We start from the raw sequence: 15,716 nt of genomic DNA, 5'->3' as shown, positions 1-15,716 counted from the left end.
TGAAACAAAAGAAACAATCAGAAAAATTAACAAAATAAATAGTTGGTTCTTTGAAAAAATAAACAAAATTGATAAACACATAGCCACACTAACAAAGAGAAAGAGGGAGAAAACTCAAATTACTAAAATTCTGAATGAACAAGGAAATATCACAACAGACACGAGTGAAATACAAAATGTAATTAGAAGCTATTTTGAAAATCTATATTCCAACAAAATAGAAAACCTCGAAGACATCAACAAGTTTCTAGAGACATATGAATTACCTAAACTGATCGAGGAGGACACACACAACTTAAATAAATCAATTTCAAGCAAAGAAATAGAAAAGGTCATCAAAAGCCTACCAACAAAGAAAAGTCCGGGACCAGATGGGTTCTCAGCCGAGTTCTACAAAACCTTTATAGAAGAGCTCATTCCAATACTCCTCAAAGTATTCCATGAAATAGAAGAGGAGGGAATCCTCCCAAACTCTTTCTATGAAGCCAATATCACCCTGATACCTAAACCAGACAGAGACACATCAAGGAAAGAAAATTTCAGACCAATATCCTTAATGAACATTGATGCAAAAATTCTCAACAAAATTTTAGCAAATCACATACAAAAATATATTAAAAAGATAGTGCACCACAATCAAGTGGGTTTTATCCCAGGGATGCAAGGTTGGTTCAACATCCAGAAATCAATAAATGTAATTCACCATATCAATAGACTTAATGTCAAGAGTCACATGATTACTTCGATAGATGCAGAAAAAGCATTTGATAAAAAGAGCATCCCTTCATGCTCAAAACACTTGAAAAAATAGGGATAGTGGGAATATTCCTTAACATTGCAAAGGCCATATACACTAAGCCCATGGCCAATATCATTCTAAATGCTGAAAAACTGAAAGCATTCCCCCTAAAAACTGGAACAAGGCAGGGATGCCCTCTTTCACCACTTCTATTCAACATCGTCCTTGAAATTCTTCCTGATTTTTATTTGGAGTAGACTGATGTATATGAATCCATCCTAGTATGTAGTTGTCATTGTAGATGGGTCATTAGTAGAAATAATTCTAAAAAATCCTACCTTTTTGTTTTGAAATTCATACAAAATACCTACTTATTTTCAACAAGATAAAATATGTAAGCAAGGGATTTTCTTCCTGAGATGCTAACAATATGTTGCTATTCTAGAATAAATGTGTACAAATGAATTAGGTTAAAGGCCAATGTGTAATTACAAAGAGACCCAAATACATAGTGTCTTAAAGATTTTTCTCTCACCAAACCATCTAAAGTGCTCATGAGTCATGGGAAAATTTCCAGATCCATGAGGTAGCCTTCATCCCTTAAGTCATAAAAGAACCCAATGTTCTTCCAAGTCAATATTCGTGATCTTGTAGGTTGTTGTTAGGTTTGTCGTAATGAAGTTGCCATAAGCTCTACACTTCACCTTACAAAAGAAGTGATGAAACAGAAATCTTATTTTATGAACGTGAGACAGATGTTACACACAGAACTTCTGTCCACATTTGATTGGCAAAAATTGTACTTATGTTGCCTCAGTTGCAAGGGAGGATGGTAGATGTAGCCAAATTGGGAAGATATATGTACAGGAAAATGGGAAGATTTAACTTTTGGAAAAAATTTAAAAATGCTACAAACATGGAAGAGGATATTAGAGATACAGGACTGGAAAAACAAGACCTGGATATAAAGGTGAATTTTAAATGCTATTCTTAATAAGTGATATTCAAAACAGGAAGGGTGAATTATTATGTAGTTATAGTGTAAGGAAGGGGAAAGTGAAGAGAAGGTGAAAGGAGTAGATGGTTAACAAATGATCAACACCTCCAGGAAGAGTGAAAATCAAGGAAATGAATGTAAGAATTCTGTTTTTAATAATTTATTTTGATTCCTTGTAAACAAATGGTTCAACTTGTTTCTCTGGTTGTACATGAAGTAGAGTCATACCATTTGTGTAATAATACAAGTGTATAGGGTAATGATGGTTGTCTCCTTCTGTTATTTTTCCTTCTCCTGAATCATTCTACTCCTTTTTTTTCTCTATACAATCCATCCTTCCTCCATTCTTGCCTCCCTCCTACCTTCCATTATGAATCATCATCCACTTAGCAGAGAGATCTTTCATCCTTTGGTTTTTTGGGAGTGTCTTATGTCACGTAGCATGATATTCTCCAAATTCACCCATTGCCTGCAAATGCCATAATATTATTCTACTTTATGACTGACTAATATTCCATTGTGTATATATACCACATTTTCTTATTCATTCATAAACTGAAGGGCATCTAGGTTGGTTCCACAATCCTTCTCCAAAATGGAGCATATTTTATGCCATAAAGCTAATGTAAGCAAGTAAAAGAAGACAGAGATACTACATTGTATTCTATTAGATCATAATGGATTGACATTGGAAATAAATGAAAGAATAAAAAACAGAAACTCTTCTGACACCTGGAGATTAAATAATACACTATTATGTGATGAATGGATAACAGAAGACATCAGGAGTGAAATAATAAATTCTTAGAAGTAAAGGAGAACAAAGACACATCATATCAAATCTCTGGGACACTATGAAAGCAGTACTTAGAGGAAGATTTATTTAATGGAACGTATTCAGTAAAAGAAGAAAAAATCAACAAATAAACGACTTAGCACTACAGCTCAAAACCCTAGAAAAAGAATAACAGATCAACACCAAAAGTAGTAGAAGGCAGGAAATAGTTAAAATCAGACCTGAAGTCAAGAAAATTGAAACAAAAGAAACAATAGAAAAAATTAACAAAATAAGTAGTTGGTTCTTTGAATAAAATAAACAATATTGATAAACCCTTAGCCACACTAACAAAGAGGAGAGAGAAAACTCACATTACTAAAATTCAGAATGAACAAGAAAATATGACAACAGACATGAGTGAAATCCAAAATGTAATTAGAAGCTATTTTGAAAATCTATACTCCAACAAATCAGAAAAATCTCAAAGACATCAACAGGTTTCTAGAGACATATGAATTACCTAAACTGAACCAGGAGGACGTACACAACTTAAATAGATCAATTTCAAGTAATAAAATAGAAGAAGTCATCAAAAGCCTACCAAAAAGAAAAGTCCGGGACATAATGGGTTCTCAGCCGAGTTCTACAAAGCCTTTAAAGAAAAGCTCATTCCAATACTCCTCAAAGTATTCCATGAAATAGAAGAGGAGGGAACCCTCCCAAACTCTTTCTATGAAGACAAAATCACCCTGATTCCTAAACCAGACAGAGACACATCAAGGAAAGAAAATTTCAGACCATTATCCTTAGTGAACATTGATGCAAAAATTCTCAACAAAAATTTAGCAAATCACATCCAAAAATATATTAAAGATAGTGCACCACGATCAAGTGGGTTTTATCATATGGATGCAAGGTTGTTTCAACATCCAGAAATCAATAAATGTAATATCAATATCAATAGACTTAAAGTCAAGAATCACATGATTATTTCGATAGATGCAGAAAAAGCATTTGATAAAATACAGCATCCCTTTAAGCTCAAAACACTAGAAATAAAAGGGGTAGTGGGAACATTTCTTAACATTGTAAAGGCCATCTATGCTAAGCCCATGGCCAATATCATTCTAAATGGTGAAAATCTGAAAGCATTTCCCCTAAAAACTGGAACAAGGCAGGGATGCCCTCTTTCACCACTTCTATTCAACATCATCCTTGAAACCCTAGCCAGAGCAATTAGACAAACCAAAGAAATTAAAAGGATATGAATGGGAAAAGAAGAACTGTAACTATAACTTTTTGAGGATGACATGATTATAGATGTAGCGGAACCAGAAAATTCCTCCAGAAACTTTTAGAACTCATAAGTGAATTCAGTAAACTAGCAGGATATAAGATCAATGCTCATAAATCCAAAGCCATTTTATATATAAGTGATGAATCTTCAGAAAGAATTTAGGAAAACTACCCCCATCAAAATAGTCTCAAAAAAAAAATATACTGGGAATCAATCTCACAAAAGAGGTGAAAGACCTCTACAATGAGAACTACACAACACTAAAGAAAGAAATTAAACAAAACCTTAGAAGATGGAAAGATCTCCCATGTTCTTGGTAAGGCAGAATTAATATTGTCAAAATGGCCATACTACCAAAAGTGCTATACAGATTCAATGCAATTCCAATTAAAAACCCAAGGATGTACCTTACAGAAATAGAGCAAGCAACTATGAAATTCATCTGGAAGAATAAGAAACCCAGAATAGCTAAAGCAATCCTCAGCTGAAAGAGCGAAGCAGGGGGTATCGCAATACCAGATCTTCAACTGTACTACAAAGCAATAGTAACAAAAACGGCATGCATTGATACCAAAATAGACAGGTAGATCAATGATACAGAATAGAGGACATGGACACAAACCCAAACAAATACAATTTTCTCATACTAGACAAAGGTGCCAAAAATATGCAATGGAGAAAAGATAGCCTCTTCAACAAATGGTGCTGGGAAAACTGGAAAACCATATGCAACAGAATGAAATTAAACCCCTATCTCTCACCCTGAACAAAACTCAACTCAAAATGGATCAAAGACCTCGGAATCAGACCAGAGACCCTGCATCTTATAGAAGAAAAAGTAGGTCCAAATCTTCACCTTGTTGGCTTAGGATCAGACTTCCTTAACAGGACTCCCATAGCACAAGAAATAAAAGATAGAATCAACCACTGGGATAGATTCAAACTAAAAAGCTTTCTCTCAGCAAAGGAAACTAACAGTAATGTGAAGAGAGAGCCTACAGAGTGGGAGAATATCTTTGCCACTCATACTTCAGATAGAGCGCTAATTTCCAGAATATATAATGGACACAAAATACTCTACACCAAGAATACAAATAACCCATTCAACAAATGGGCTAAGGAAATGAACAGACACTTCACAGCAGAAGATGTACAAGCAATCAACAGACATATGAAAAAATGTTCAACATTTCTAGTAATAAGAGAAATGCAAATCAAAACTACCCTAAGATTCCACCCCAATTAGAATGACGATTATCAAGAACACAACAACAATAGGTGTTGGCGAGAATGTGGGGAAAAAGGTACACTCATACATTGCTGGTGGGGATTCAAATTAGTGCAGCCCCTCTGGAAAGCAGTATGGAGATTCCTCAGAAAGCTTGGAATGGAACCACCATTTGACCCAGCTATCCCACTCCTTGGCCTATACCCAAAGGACTTACAATCAACATACTACAGAGATACAGACACATCAATGTTCATTGCTGCTCAATTCACCATAGCCATATTGTGGAACCAACCTAGATGCCCTTCAGTTGATGAATGGATAAAGAAACTGTGGCATATATATACAGTGGAATATTAGTCCGCCATGAAGAATGATAAAATTATGGCATTTGCAGGCAAATGGATGAAATTGGAGGATATCATGCTAAGTGAGATAAGCCAATCTCAAAAAATAAAGGACAAATGATCTCGCTGATAAGTGGATGAGGACATATAATGGGGGGTAGGAGGGGTTAGCATTAGGGTTAGGGTTAGGTTTAGGGTTAGGGATAAGGAGGGTGGTAAGAATGGAGGAAGGAAGGACTGTATAGAGGGAAAGAGGGGTGGGAGGGGTGGGGGGGGAGGGAAAAATAACAGAATGAATCAAACAACATTACCCTATGTAAATTTATGATTACACAAATGGTATTCCTTTCCTCCCTGTACAAACAGAGAAACAATATGTAACCCATTTGTTTACAATAAAAAAAAGTGAAAAAAAAACATTTTGGGGCAGGAGGTGGAGGGGAGTCCCTGTTGACAAAAATCATGTGGATTGGAATGATTAAAAAAAAAAGTGGTATGTTGATGTGAATAAAATAGAATATAACTACGTAAGTTCAAAATGTAGTAACTGGTAGTATGTAAATAAAAATCTATTAATTAAAAATGAGAATATCAAAAGTTACATTCTGATTGATGTTATAACAGTAAAATAGATGGTTAAATATAAAAAAATGAAATAAAATTCACTTTTATATCCAGGTCTTTTTTTCACAATCCTATATCTCTAAATTCCTCTTCCATGTTTGTAGCAATTATTAATTTTTTCCAAAAATTAATCTTCCCATTTTCCTGTACATATATCTTCCCAATTTGGCTACATCTACCAGCCTCCCTTGCAGCTGAGGCAACATATGTACAATTTTTGCCAATCAAATGTGGACAGAAGTTCTGTGTGTAACATCTGTCTCAGGTGCATAAAATAAATTGCATTTCTTGAATTTTCTGTTTTGTCACTTCTTTTATAAGGTGAAATGTAGAGCTTATGGCAACTTCATTATGACAAACCTAACAACAACCTACAAGATCAAGAATATTGACTTGCAAGGAATCTGGGATCTTGAATGACTTAAGGGATGAAGGCTACCTCATGGGTCTGGAAATTTTCCCATGACTCCTGAGCACTTTAGATGGTTCTGTGTGAGAAAAAAAATTACGACACTGTGTATTTGTGTCTCTTCAAAATTACAGTTCGCCTTTACCCTAATTAATTTGTACACATTTATTCCATAATGGCAACACATATTGTTAGCATCTCAGGAAGAAAATCTCTTGCTTACATATCTTTTATCTTGTTGAAAAAAAAAAGAGGAATTTTGTTTGGATTTCACAACAAAAAGGTAGAATTTTTCTTTTTAATTAATTTCTACTAATGTCCCATCTACAATGACAACTAACATAGTTTCTAAAACGGATTCATATATATCAGTCTACTCCAAAGAAAAATCATGAAGATAGGTATTATTAATCTCATTCTATCAACTGAAAACAACTGGGATACAAAGAAATCATAAGACTTATACAAATTCATACAGCTATTAAATGACAAGAGTCACACCTCAAAGCCATTAGTGGGGTAATTAGTTTAGCTTTTGATCCTAGGATATGATCTTGGTAAATTAAACTATAGTTATTAATAACAAACCCACTTAATTTTTCAGTCAAACAAATCAGAGAATCCACAATTTTGTGTTAAATTATGTGTTAAGTACTAGTTATGTTTGAGAACATTCCTAGAATGATAGATAATATATATTTATCCTTTTCTCTGCTTGCTAGCAGAAAATATTATATATATACAAGTATAAGTATGTATGCTTTTGCAGGTATGTGTGAAAACATTGACCAGCTCTTTTGATGTATTACATACTGTGATAATGATGTTTTTTATTATCATTATTATTATGATTATGATTATGATAATTATTAAGTATTCTCTAGTGGTTAAGAGGCTCATCCAAAATCACTCAACCTTTAGTTTTCAAGATGAGATTGGACCCTGGGTCTGTAAAGATTCTGAAGCCCATAGTGCCACCAAAGCTTGGTGGGGACTCCTGAAAGTGACAGAGGCTTAGCAGGCAGAGTGCTCATTTTCCTCAGGGAATCTGAGATGGTGTGGCTGAGGAGATGGAGTTGATCTGGGTGAAATTTGCACAAGGGGAGAAGATATAGGGATAGGAAAAGGGAAGAAAGATGGAGGTAAGGAACATGAGTTGAGTGAGGTCAAGCAAAAGGGGAGCTCTGTGAGCAGAAGTGGGTTTTGCCCACAAGCTCAGGAGTGATTGCAGCTGGTCCCTCATTTCCATGGAAGGCAGTGAGGAATCTAGCTTCTGGTCCATCACTCTCTCCTCAGTCCCTTGGTGTGATCACATTTTCCTGAGCACCAGAGTCCTGCTGTGGTTACTCTGAGCTGGGACAATTGTGGTCCTGTGTCTCCCCACAGAAGCTTACACCCTTTTGCCCCACATTGGATCAAAGCTTCAACTGGCCTTTGGGTGAACACCCAGGACAGCCAAGTTCCCACAAATAGGGACTTAAATTTTAATTGCTCCTTCAGGGTCTACTTAGAGTAATGGCTGTGAACATCTGTCCCAAGTGACTCCCACAGACAGGGAGAGATGTTGCTAAAGATACGTCTAAATTCCGTGACAAGATCAGCTTAAATATGGGAAGGGAGCTGTATCTGTCTAGACTATGTCACGGGTTGTACACACTGACATCTCCATTGTGGTTGACAGAGAGAGGAAAGTCATACACAAGATCTATTAGCTCCACAAAGGTGAAATAAATTTTTCGAGTTAGTTGTGAATATTCTGAGGAGGGTTCATTCTATTTGGTGTTATAAAAATAGGAAAGGTTCTACTTGTAACCGTGTCTGCTTAGAATGGGCCTTTAACTGTAAGTAGACCTGCTGGTTTTATTTTGGTAACCTAGAGCCAGGAATATTTGAATATTTTCTGTGGCTGTTCCTCTGATAAGGGAAACAACGTGAACAAATGGGATGCTAAAACTGACTGAGAATTTAGGGTTTCAAATCCATAGCTCAACTCTAAGAATAGTCATATAAATTCTTAATTGCTATTTCTTTTTCTTAGTCTTTTTTTTTTTTATATTTTGAGAGTTGTTAATAGAGAGGCAATTGACAAATTACACAACAAATAACTTTGGACTGAAATGCCAACCCTTGGAATTAGATACTAGCTTTGTCACAAATACTCTGTGTGACCAGGGTTAAGTCACTTAGATTCACTTTGATGTTTTAATAAACAGGTTGCACAAGGTCATCTTCGAAATATCTTTCAGATCTAATGATGCATGTTGGAAATTTTGTCATGTTTTGAGTTTCAGTTTTCTGTTCCTGAAATATGTTTACAATAGAAATATCTATCTTCATTGACATTAAAAGGCACTGGAATTCATATGGTCTTTGTGGAAATCCTTGCATCCCTTAAGAAATGAAAAGAATGAAGAAGACAACTTTTTCATTATTAATTAAGTACCTTGAAAAAGTAATAATTCTACAATCCTTCACTTATGGATCCATGGAAAATAAATTGGAACTAAGATAAAATTCCATGAAAGTAAATTGCAGTCTAATTAAAATTCAATCTATGTATAGGAAAAACTCAATAAAATTAACATTTTAAGTGCAGCACTTTTGAACACACCTATTGTTTTCTAAAGTGATGGAAATAAACTATGATATACTTTTATTTTCTAGGAAGCATGACCACCAAAATGTTTCATAAGAATTGAAAATAACCTCTGTTTTAAAATCCTATTTACTTGATCTGGGGCATCATTTTGTTGTTTGACTTGAACAGATATGTGTTACTGTTTGATTGTTATTGATTTCTATCTAAATTCTTTTCTTTCCCTTCAGATCTTTGGTAACAATTGGCGATGCTTGATGAGAATTAAAGCCAATGTCATCGGAACCTCCTGGGATGTTCTTACTTTCAGAGAAGGAATGGCTGGCTGAGGTCCAGCAGGGACTTCATGGTCATCCTCATGGAAGGAGTCTTGATGTCCTGACACTTTGACCTCACTATTGACCAGTTGGAGGAGGTGACCATCTACCTATCCTGGAAATCACAGTGAGTGGATGGCTATCTGAGGGTTAATTTGTTTCCTGAATGTGAATGGGTTTGTGAAAATTTTATTGTACCTAACACCATTTGAAATTCTTCATTTATGTAGCAGGTGTATTTAGATGTTTTTTTCCTAAACTCACTCTACAGCTGAGTTAAGAGAAACACTGGGTTGAAGTTTCCTGTGTATCATAGGCTTTCTTGGTGCCTAGTGATGGCATGTGGCAGACCTGACCAACGACTGCTCTCTAAGTGTTGGGTTGGATGCATTTTCCTCCTCCAGACTCTACTTCAGCACTACAGCTCTGGTGTGTCTGTCACATGTGATGTGGGAGTGGACCATGATGACTGGGGGAGTTGGGTGCTTGATACCCTGGGGGGATATTAGTGGGAAGTGGAGAAGCATGAGTGGGGTCAAGTCAAGTCTTCCTTTGTAACCTAACTCAGCTGTTCAGCCTCACAGTGGTCCCTGGTGATGAGCAGGAATCAATCCCTAGATCTTCAGCAAGGAACAAATAAAGTTAGTTCTTTCTCTACATCCCTAAGTCAAACTGGACATGAGTAAGTATTCAGGGTTGTTTGTGATTATTTTGCCAAACAAAAATGAAATCATCAAACAATACGTGTTAATTTTTAAAATGTGTTTCTTTATTTAACAACTTTTTTTTTTCTTTTTTGTGGTGCTGGAAATTGAACCCAGGGCCTTGTGCTTGCGAGCACTCTACCAACTGAGCTATATCTCCAGCCAAACTGTGTTTATTTTTACTCCCCGAAATGCTTAAGCTGTCCTGATACCTTGCTCCTGGGAAGACACACAGACAGGACTTTGGTGTTTTCATTAGTTGTTCTAGGTCATAATAAGAATTATGTTTTTCTATTAAAAGAATAGTCTTCATCATATAAAGGAGGGATGTAACCCAAATCATATGCCGATATTTCTATAAGCCTCAATATTTTGGTAGTGAAATCATTTCTTGAATTTTGAACAAAATTATAATTCTGAATTTAAAATGAAAATAATCTTAACTGTTTTGGTGAGTGGAGTTGAAGAGGAGAAAGCAGACGTGGTACCATGCTGATTTCATCTTAACCCTTGGTGTGCACTGTCTTAAGAATAGAAATCATGCTACATTCATTCACACCACATGGTTCTTCAGCATTATTTCAACAAACATGTTTCAATGCCACGCATGGGGAAGAGGTCCATTAAGGCTGTCCAGAGACAGATGGGGCTCGTCCACCATCCTGTGAGTGATAGGTGGGTATGTGGCCAAGCAGTCCCAAGGACTGGAGACCAGTCAGTATAGAATTCTGAGAGGACATGTGGAGTCTCAGAAGAATTGTTAGAAGACTTAAATGAAACACCTGCCTTTTACAAAGGTCATTAATAAGAAAATAGAAAAATACAAACCATCAAAATCAAGGAAAGTCAATCATACTTCATTTCTATGGCTCAAACTCGGTCTATCGCTCACAAGGATGTGTGTGTGTGTGTGTGTGTGTGTGTGTGTGTGTGTGTGTAATAATCACTTTCATAGCATTCTTGCATAAAGGTTATATATGATATATATTTTAATATAGAGACAAATGAGATGACATTGTGCGTTTTTTAACTCTGCTTTTTGTTTTTTCTGATTTTTCAAAAATATACATTGGGGGGTGAATACACACAGTAACAACCATTGAGCCACATCCCCCACCCATTTATAAAATTGTATTTAGACACAGGGTCTCACTGAGTTACTCGGGGTCTCGCTATGCTGCTAAGACTGGCTTTGAACTTGCAATCCTCCTACCTTTGCCTCGAGAGTTACTGGGATTACAAGCATCAGCCACCATGGCTGACTCTCTGTTTATAAAAGTATCAGTAAAACACTTCCAAAGTACCTATTTTTATAACTACCCAGCACTATATTAAATCAGCATATCATAATAAATTGCCTCTTAGAGTATAGATTTCTTTTAATTTTTCAATCATAAATAGTACAGTTTTCATAGCTTGAATATATTTTAAATTATTTCCCTAGGATAAATTTCCACAAAGAAAATTTTGGTTCAAATGGAACATGTAGTTTTGCTTGTTACTAATGACATAACATTTTCTTTAATTCTGAATTGATCATTAGAATTACTTTTATATTCCCTCATTTTTTAAGATGCATTTTAATTGTACATATTGATGGGATTGCTTGCTACACATTCATAATTGCATACATTATAACAATATCATTTGACCAAGATCACTTCCAAGCATTTCCTCCCGCTCTCCCCACATCCCACCAATTCATCGCTTTCCTCTACTGATGTCAATGATTTTTAGGAGATCCACCCCCACTGTTGTTTTCCTTTTACTCTCTGGCTTCTGCATATGAGAGAAAACATACAACCTTAACCTCTGAGTAACATAACGGTCTCTAGTTCCATCCATTTTCCTGCAGATGCCATCATTTCATTTGAAAGACTTTTATCAGACACCCACACATGCTAGTCAATATCTTCCTTTGCTAACTTTATCAAAAGATGGATGATAAGATTTGGATCATTACTTCAATTTGCATTTCTTTGAGGTTGAATGATGCTTCACAGGTTGAATTGGCCTCATCTGTACTTTTTATAAGCTGGATGTTCATACCCTTTGCCTATGCTATATTGATATGTTTATCATAATACATCTATGCATCTATGCATAATACATAATACATCTATGCATATTATACCTGCCATGTTGTTAGGTTTCATTGAAACTTGATAGTAGTGATGGTTAAGATACCTCTCATTTCTTTCTCTTTAGTCCTGAAATCACATGAAACCGTGGGTGAAGATTCTCCTGATAGTCCCAGATCACCCTCTCCACCCAGGAACCATGAGTAACCAGACAATGGTAACAGAGTTTATCCTGCAGGGCTTTTCAGAGCACCCAGAACACCATGTGCTCTTATTCAGTTGTTTTCTCTCCCTCTACTCAGTGGCCCTCACAGGGAACATCCTCATCATCTGGGCCATCACCTTCAACCCTGGGCTCCATACCCCCATGTACTTTTTCCTGTTCAACTTGGCTACTATGGACATTATCTGTACCTCCTCCATCATGCCCAAGGCACTGGAGGGTCTGGTGTCAGAGAAGAGCTTCATATCCTATGGGGGCTGCATGTCTCAGCTCTATTTCCTCACATGGTCTGGATCCTCAGAGCTGCTGCTCCTCACTGTCATGGCCTATGACCGGTATGTAGCCATCTGCCACCCACTGCATTACAGCACCATGATGAACAAGGCATTCTGCAGCATGCTGGCCACTGGAGTGTGGGTGCTCTGTGCCTTCAACTCAGCCATCCACACAGGGCTGATGCTGCGTTTGAATTTCTGTGGCCCTAATGTCATCACCCATTTCTTCTGTGAGGTTCCTCCTCTGCTGCTTCTCTCTTGCAGCTCCACCTTTGTGAACAGTGTCATGATTGTCCTGGCTGATGCCTTTTATGGCATACTAAACTTCCTCATGACCCTCGTGTCCTATGGGTTCATCATTTCTAGCATCCTGAAGATGAGGACTTCAGAGGGGAAACAGAAAGCCTTCTCCACCTGCTCCTCCCACCTCATTGTGGTGTGCATGTATTACACCGCTGTCTTCTATGCCTACATAAGCCCTGTCTCCAGCTACAGTGCAGAGAAGAGCAAGGTGGCTGGTGTGCTATACACTATGTTGAGTCCTACCCTCAACCCTCTCATCTATACTTTGAGAAACAAGGAGGTGAAAGCAGCTCTTGCCAAGTTCTTCCCCTTCTTCAGAAGTTAATTTGTGTTTTCAGCAGCTCTTCTTCTTAGAGACTGCAGTTTTAGTGGGAATTGACCTTCCTGTGGGGGTTCTGAGGAGCAAGTTTCTGGAATGCAGGTAAGAAAGTCAGTATCTTCCAACTGAGTGGAATGTCTGCATAGGTGGGCTCGGGATTTTTTGTCCTTAGATTGGCTGATGGACGACAGTGGTAGGTTTGAGCCCACAAACGTGTGAGTGGTCTCATGGTCTGACTCCAAGGTTCTAATTTACAGGGATACAAAGCTTCCTAGGAGAAGAAAAGTGCTCTTAGTGCTTTAGACTTACAGATTATGAAAATCTTTTTTTTTTCTTTCAAATGTACTATGCTCAAAGTGTAAATTCTTAAATCAAACCTAGAATATAGGTGCATGCACCTAAGCAGAGTTAGGCAGGATGAGTAGAATCCACAGCATTTGGAGAAATGTCAGACTGAAGAATTGCTTTAGGGCGACCACTGATCTCTTAGAAATCTTCTTCTGTCCTGCCTCAGCTGCTTCCTTTGTAGACCTTCAACTTTATAAAGAAAATTTGTTTTTCATTGTAATGTGAACTGTTGCTTCTCTTTTCCCTTTTCTTCCTACTGAGACTCAAGGTAAAACAAAATTTTAAGTTCATATCTTTGCCTAGAATATAAACATTGCAAGTTTAACAAGGGATATGTGGTTTATGCACCTAGAAAAAAATCACCTCAAGATTTTTCATCCCTTAAATTTATTCTCATATCTTGAGGATAGGACTACTTCATTGTCCTGAGTTGAGACAACTGATAGGATTCAGCAGTAACAGGAACACTGTAGCATTGTTTTCCTCAAATTGTCTGAATAAACTGAGTGCACAAATTCTCTGTGCCCTGAGCTATTAAAATCTTGTCCTGAAAAATCTATTGTCTTTATCATGATAAGAGAAGCAAGATGGGAATGTTAAGCTGTGTCTCTCATACTGAATGAAAACATACTGTTAGCTGTTTTAGGCAGAAGCTGAGAGAAGGGTTGGGTATTTGATTTTTGAAGGGACATGTAATCTTTAATTTTTCAACCAGTATTGTCATTATCCTTTATCAGAAGCACATCAATTCTGGGTATGAAATACAAGAATTTGGTGAATTGTGACTGTCTGTGGCTATGGCTTGTAGATTGTTTTGGACAAGGACTAATCTTTCCTTAATTCTGATCTCCCATTTACATGTTGAAGTCCTCAGGGGTCTTAAAGTCTTTCCACTAACCATGAATTTGAAAACTGGTAGCAAGGATTCAATACTAATATGTTACTAATCAAATTTCAGCATGCCACAAGGAGTATTTGTAGTGTTGTTCAACTTATTTCCTATAATTTTTATATTTTCTACATTGCACAATTGATTTCAGTAAGTAAGATACTATGAAAAGTACTAAGAGTTTAAGAGAACAAATAGAAATATGAAAAAACAGAAATACGAGATTTGATCTATATTCTTAGAAAGCTGATCACACAGTTAAACAGATATCAGATCCCACAATACTGAGTATGCAAAGAAAAGACATAAAGAGTATTGCATTTCACTCATGGAAAAATGGTGCTGTAGATGCTCAGAGAGGAAGTATGAGTGTGGAAAGAGTCCTGATCTGGAAGGAGGAAGATCTGAGTTCAAATCCAGACTCTTTCAGAAGCTCTCAGCCCATTTGAGGTCTAATTTCCTTCTAAGTTGGATGACAAAAACGACCCACAGATGCTGCCAAAACTTAATAAGATAATTGAAGAAAATGATACAAAGTGGTATAAAGACATTGCTGTTGTTAATTGATCACTGAAGGCAGAGTGGCTAAGGCAGCCTCAGTGCCACAGCCTCAGTCCCCTCTGGCTCAGAGTGCCTGCAGTGGCTGGCTGGGAAGGTAAGAGGCAAGGTGTGTGGCACCACACAGATAGGGGCTGTGGACAGCTGAGGACTTGGCTCTCCAAACAAGATCCAGAGAGGAGAAGCAGCTGCAGTGTATACATGAGAAAGCTTTCCAGTAACTGCTGATGCCAAAAGTAGATCTATGTCATTGGGCAGATGAATGACACCATCTCCACTCAGGAAAGCCCAAATGGACGTGTTCCCCAACAGAGACAGGTGGTCAGCCTTTCATCCTGAATGCTCTCCTGGCTCCCCAAAGCCCACCTTCCTCCAAGTCCAACAGATTTTTCCCTTTCTCCAAAGAAGTTCATTCTAGTCTTTAGATGACCCTTCTCTGCTCTGTTCATCTTGTTCTTTCAAGTCCTACATGAGCAGCAGGCAACTGTCTCTAAGCGTTCTTCCTGCAGGCAGAGCATCCCTAGCTGCTGAGTTACTGTTTTGCTTAGTGTCTGCTTCCTAGCAACATGTGTGTCCTTTTCCTCCCAAAGACCTAACAACCAAGACTTTGTTCTTTTTACAGCTTCTTTTCTAGGTACTGGCTCTGATTGCTGCCTGCTTCCTTACGCAAACTTCCTTTAACTT

At 37.2% G+C, this 15,716-nt stretch overlaps 1 protein-coding gene across 1 annotated transcript; it reads left to right on the top strand.

Annotated features, from left to right (window-relative positions):
• Positions 1–12,256: 12,256 nt before the first annotated feature.
• Positions 12,257–13,342, top strand: LOC306659051 (olfactory receptor 13A1-like; the record flags this gene model as incomplete). Its single annotated transcript, XM_079136293.1, has 1 exon — positions 12,257–13,342. The coding sequence occupies one exon, from the start codon at positions 12,257–12,259 to the stop codon at positions 13,241–13,243; it is 987 nt and encodes a 328-aa protein (XP_078992419.1). The 3' UTR covers positions 13,244–13,342.
• Positions 13,343–15,716: the final 2,374 nt, after the last annotated feature.

Source organism: Sciurus vulgaris, assembly GCF_902686455.1.
Source record: "Sciurus vulgaris genome assembly, chromosome: 4".
Lineage (NCBI taxonomy): Eukaryota > Metazoa > Chordata > Mammalia > Rodentia > Sciuridae > Sciurus > Sciurus vulgaris.
Note: the sequence above shows the minus strand (reverse complement) of the source record. Positions and strands in the feature narration are given on the sequence as shown.